The sequence below is a fragment of the Colobus angolensis genome, unplaced genomic scaffold (genome assembly GCF_000951035.1).
Source record: "Colobus angolensis palliatus isolate OR3802 unplaced genomic scaffold, Cang.pa_1.0 Scaffold50, whole genome shotgun sequence".
NCBI lineage: Eukaryota > Metazoa > Chordata > Mammalia > Primates > Cercopithecidae > Colobus > Colobus angolensis.
Window position 1 is genome coordinate 5,160,659 of NW_012118488.1, and position 5,951 is coordinate 5,166,609.

Consider the following 5,951-nt stretch of genomic DNA (forward strand, 5'->3'; position numbering starts at 1 on the left):
AATTTGTTTGAGTTCTTTGTAGGTTCTGGATATTAGCCCTTTGTCAGATGAGTAGATTGCAAAAATTTTCTCCCATTCTGTAGTGTGCCTGTTCACTTCTCAAGTACATTTTCTAATTTCCTTTGAGGAGATTGTGTGCTGAAACTATTAATTTAAAATACTGAAGACTCATGCAAAAAACCTACTTTTTACTTATTTTGATTTGACACATTATAATTTGTGCTTATATTATTTGTTATTAGCTTAATGCAAATAAGTCCTTTACACTGGATAACAAACGTAGACACCCTTTACCAATAACTTACCAATCCATAATTTCCAAACTGGTAATAAAACAAATCAGTTCTCTCATCTTAGCATCACAGGAACTTCATTATGTACACATAGGTTTTTGCTTAGCCAGCCATGGAAACAAGTACTACAGCTGCCTCAAATAACTAAATTATTCCGTAGCATACTAATTCACCACATGAAAAGCTAATTCCAGAAAAAAACAAGAAAAGTTGACATTTGGTAACTAGGTAAATGTCACATGAAACTTAATGTTTTCTTGAAAGAATCCCCAAGAATTATTCTTTTTTAAAAAATTCTGATTTTCAAAGAAAAATTAAGACATATTTTCTAAGGTTCATTTCTTTGTCTCAATACTAGCATTGTAATGAAAAACCTAGAAACCCACCTCAGTGTGTCTTTGATGTAATGCATTATATTCCTTCTTCAGTTCTGCTTCTCTTTCTTCAAGTCTGCTAACTGAAATTAAATACATACACTTGATCAAAACAAAACAAGAAATTTACTTGAAAAAGTACACGTTTAAACTTAGAATGGGCTATCCATAATTCTTAGCAACTTTCAGACTCAGTGTTCCATATGCAAGTCTTCACAAAGCAGTGACTTCATTTCATCATCGTTCGTAATGAAAACTTTCAGACGAGGGGAATACATTACATTGGTTCTCTAATATTCCTATATTTATCAGGTCGTCCCCCTAAACAGTTTTTTTTTTTAACATGATACAGAATTAACTCTTTCAAAAACACAAATCATCTCATCAAAGTTTTAAACTGGGATTAGGGCCCAAATCATTTATTTCCTACACTACTCAAGCTCTTTTTTTAGCACTGGCAGTTTGTGAAAGTTGATTGTTTATAAGTACTTTTTTGGCTTCAGGTCTTCTCAATTTCAGGGACTCATCTTCTTTTATTTAGCTCCCTCTGCTGATGGGTTTTATGAGTGGCACTGACTTGAGGTAGTGCTCACAGAATACAACTTTAGGGTATTTTAAAAAAAAAAAGTTTTATTAATAGATTCTGAGGTACAGAATGTCAGGACAGGATTCCACACAGGAAAGAATAACTGATAGCAAAGAGGAATGATTCAGGTAGGAGGTGGTATCCACACAGAACCACAAAGGATGAAATTACAGTACTCAAGACAGAAGGTAATGAGAGCATTCCTGACACTGTTACTACAGAGAAGGGAACACAAAACCATGCCAGAGGTGAGGCAGAGGGTGGTGGTGAGGCAGAGGGGAGACTGGCCAGACTGGAGGAGCCCATACTTGGCTAAGGAGCAGTGGGAGACAGTCTGGGGAGAAATAAAGCTGGTGCTAGAGGAGTTGGTCAAAGTACTCACATATGTCTGTTGGAAAGCCTTAGCATAGTTGAAAATGTTCCCTGGGTTTAAGGGTCAGCTGGCTGCAAACAGGCAAGGCTGTGTGTAATCTACAACTGGTGACTGTGGAAGACAGCTGTAGAAGGAACTAGTATGAACTAATACTCCGACAGCAGATATATGAATGTTCTATATGCTTCCTAATATTAACACACCAGAAACCAAACAAAACATAGCTTGTGCTGCCCAGAAAATTCATTTTGGGTTTGTGTACCTTTACTTACCATAATTTGTTTAAATATCTTGAAAATATGTGATTAGGAAAACTGTAGCTCTCTTTGTTTTGATTTGTTTCTAATTCAAGCCTATGTGTCGTTGGCTTATTACATTTGCACCAGAGTAAACACACACTACAGTACCCATGGAGCACATTTTATCATGCCACGCAAGTGTTGAGTACATCTTCTGCTCATCTTATCCTTTGGCTGAAAGCGATAATAAGCAAATTTATTATGCAGATGTGTTGTGATAAAATAATAGATGATAAAACCATAAATTAATTTTTAAAATAAATTTAATTCTACGATTTTTATTTGACAACAGGAAATCCAAGCAAATTATGGATATTTAATAATTTCAAAATAAACATTTTCTACTACTTCTTGTCATTTAAGCTGATTAAAAGCTTAAAGGAATTCTGAGACTACTGGACAAACCATATCTATTTTCAACTGTTCATCTTTTTGAATCATTCTTTTATTGATAATGTGCAACAAAAACAAAAATTGGATGCTGAGGCTAAAATAAAATCCAACTATCATTCATAACCCACAATTTCAAATTTGTGCTCAATAGTAGAGCCTTATTATTCTTGTCAGCTAATGATATAAATTCATAAATAAATTTATATCACCAACACCACCACTATTAACAGCAGCCAACAATATCAAGTGCTTATTATGTACCATACAGTCCTAAGAACTGCATATAAACTAACTTATTTGAGCCTAACATTAACCTTATGATAAAAGTATTATTATTACATCCATGGTAGCGATGAGGAAACCGAAGCAAATAGGAGCTAAGTAACTTGCCCAAAGTCACACAGATAGGAAATGGCAAAGCAAGGATTCCTATCAGAATCTGGCTCCAGAATCTGTGTTCTTAATTCCCATGCTATACTGCTTCTCAGCAAATACTCCTTTTAATCTGTTTTGTATATTGGAGTTTACTTTAAGATTTCACTTTGGGCAGAGGGGAGTACGCTTCAAACAAAAACTTCCGCTGTTCTTACGGAAACAACCCGTTCACAGATACTTTGACACAAAGGCATCAAACTGCCAAGCAAAATGTGTACCCAAGTCAGGGAGATGCACATTAAAACCAAAATGCAACACCACCATGCTTCTGAATGGCTACAATGAAAAACACAGTATACCAAGTGCTAGTACGGATGTGGAACTACTGGAACTTTCATAAACTATGGTATATGGTTTCATACACCGGAACTTGGTATGCCCAATTTGAAAACTGTTTGACAAGATTTAATTAAGTTGAATGTTTGCCAACCCTATGATAAAACAATGTCATTGCTAGAAAGCCTATATATTTGTTCACCCAAAGGCATTTAAAAACAATATTCAGGCCTGGCGCAGTGGCTCAAGCCTGTAATCCCAGCACTTTGGGAGGCCGAGACAGGCGGATCACGAGGTCAGGAGATCGAGACCATCCTGGCTAACACGGTGAAACCCCGTCTCTACTAAAAAATACAAAAAACTAGCCGGGCAAGGTGGCGGGCGCCTGTAGTCCCAGCTACTCGGGAGGCTGAGGCAGGAGAATGGCGTGAACCCAGGAGGCGGAGCTTGCAATGAGCTGAGATCCGGCCACTGCACTCCAGCCTGGGCAGCAGAGCGAGACTCCGTCTCAAAAAAAAAAAACAATATTCAAAGAAGCACAGTCTGAAAACAACCCAACTGTTCATCAAGAGTAGAATGGATAAATATTCATGAACTGGAATACTGTATAATGTGAATAAACAAATTATTGCCACACCCAACATCATGGACCAATGGCACAAATATGATGTTGAAGGAAAGAAGCAGAAACAAACGAATACAAAATTCAAAGACATAACACAAAACTAATCTGAAATGTTAGAAGTCAGGATAGTAGTTACCTCTGGGGAGGAGTTAGTGATCTGATGTATTTATGTCTGTTTAGCCCCAGCCCACCTCAGTTCAAAGACAATGTGTATCCATTCACACAGGCACTTTCCTCTGCTTGAATACTCATTCTTCCTTATGTTATCCAACAATGGCTATGAATTCAAGTAGAATGGGATTTAAACAAACTATGCAGAACCATAACAAACAACCTTTGTTGCTCTGACTTTAGCATTCTCAGGGAGAGAACAAAAATGTTACCGAATAGACTGGATAAATAAAATGTGGTGGCTCACGTCTGTAATCCCACCACTTTGGGAGGCCAAGGTGGGCGGATCACAAGGTCAGAAGTTTGAGAACAGCCTGGTCAACATGGTGAAACCCTATCTCTAATAAAAATACAAAAATTAGCTGGGTGTCGGGGGGGGGATGCACCTGTAATCCCAATCACTCAGGACGCTGAGGTAGAACTGCTTGAACCTGGGAGGCGGAGATTGCACTGCTGCACTCCAGCCTGGGTAACAGAGCCAGACTCCATCTCGAAAAGAAAGAAAATAAAAGAAGAAGAACGAGGCTGGGTACAATGGTTCATGGCCTGTAATCCCAGCACTTTGGGAGGCCGAGGCAAGCAGACCTCCCAGGACTTTGGGAGGCCAAGGTGGGCATATCACTTGAGGCCAGGAGTTTGAGACTAGTCTGGCAAATGTGGCAAAACCCCATCTCTACCAAAAATACAAAAATTAGCCAGGCGTGATGGCACACACCTGTAATCCCAGCTACTCAGGAGGCTGAGGCATGAGAATCGCTTGAGCCCAGGAGGCAGGGGTTGTAGTGAGCCATGACTGCATCATCATAGCACTCCAGCATGGGCGACAGACGGGAAACACTGTCTCAAAGAAAAAAAGAACGAGATAATGTCCTTGAAGCTTTGATACAGTATTTTTTTTTTTTTTTAAAGACAAAGTCTCACTCCATGGCCCAGGCTGGAGTACCCAGCTCACTGCAACCTCTGCCTCCTGGGATCAAGCAATTCTTATGCCTCAGCCTCCCAAGTACCTGGGACTACAGACCAGCACACACCACCACGCTCAGTTAATTTTTTCTATTTTTAATAGAGATGGGGTTTCACTATGTTGTCCAGGCTGGTCTTGAACTCCTGACCTCAAGTGATCCACCCACCTCAGCCTCCCAAAGTGCTAGGATTACAGGTGTGAGCCACCACACCCAGCCCGGAATAACTACTCTTATTTCTCCAACAGACACTTGCACCAATGCCTGAAGATATTAAAATGGGTGTCCTATGCAACGTATCTTATAACCTCCAAATTGGAACCACTCTCAAATTTGTGATTAGGAGATTGGATAAGCAAACTGTGACAAGTATATGATAGAGTACAATGCAGTGGCTTTGCTACTTCTTTGTTATGCAACTTTGGGAAAGTTAACTTCTCTGGGCCTAAGTGTCCTTACTTGTAAATGAGGAATAGTAACAGTTCATCGAAGCTGATTATTAGGATTAAGCGAGTTAATATTTGTAAAGTATTTCCTTTACAGTGTCTGTAAACATGACACTGTAAAGTCATGTCTTACAAACATGTGGTTTTTTGTTTGTTTGAGATGGAGTCTTGCTCTGTCACCCAGGCTGGGATGCAGTGGCATCATCTCAGCTCAGTGCAACCTCTGCCTCCTGGGTTCAAGTGATTCTCATACCTCAGCCTCCCAAGTAGCTGCGATTCCAGGCACGTGCCACCATGCCTGACTAATTTTTGTATTTTTAGTAGAGATGGGGTTTCACCATGTTGGCCAGGCTAGTATCAAACTCCTAACCTGAGGTGACCCACCCACCTCAGCCTCCCAAAGTGCTGGGATTATAAGCGTAAGCCACAGCGCCCGGCCAAAACTGTGTTTTTCAAGTAAAAAACATTAATTAGAGATACCTGTCAAAAGAAATGCAGTAGCCGGGCGCGGTGGCTCAAGCCTGTAATCCCAGCACTTTGGGAGGCCGAGACGGGAGGATCACGAGGTCAGGAGATCGAGACCATCCTGATCTACACGGTGAAACCCCGTCTCTACTAAAAAATACAAAAAACTAGCCGGGCGAGATGGTGGGCGCCTGTAGTCCCAGCTTCTCGGGAGGCTGAGGCAGGAGAATGGCGTAAACCCGGGAGACAGAGC

General features: G+C 40.3%; 1 protein-coding gene across 5 annotated transcripts in view; it reads right to left on the bottom strand.

The window, feature by feature from the left end:
* SPAG9 (sperm associated antigen 9) overlaps positions 1–5,951 on the bottom strand; it is a 185,382-nt gene that overhangs the window by 103,031 nt on the left and 76,400 nt on the right. For all 5 annotated transcript variants that reach the window (XM_011959982.1, XM_011959980.1, XM_011959981.1 and 2 more), the window contains exon 3: positions 680–750. In XM_011959982.1, the coding sequence (XP_011815372.1) occupies positions 680–750 (71 nt within the window). The remainder of the gene's footprint in view (positions 1–679; positions 751–5,951) is intronic.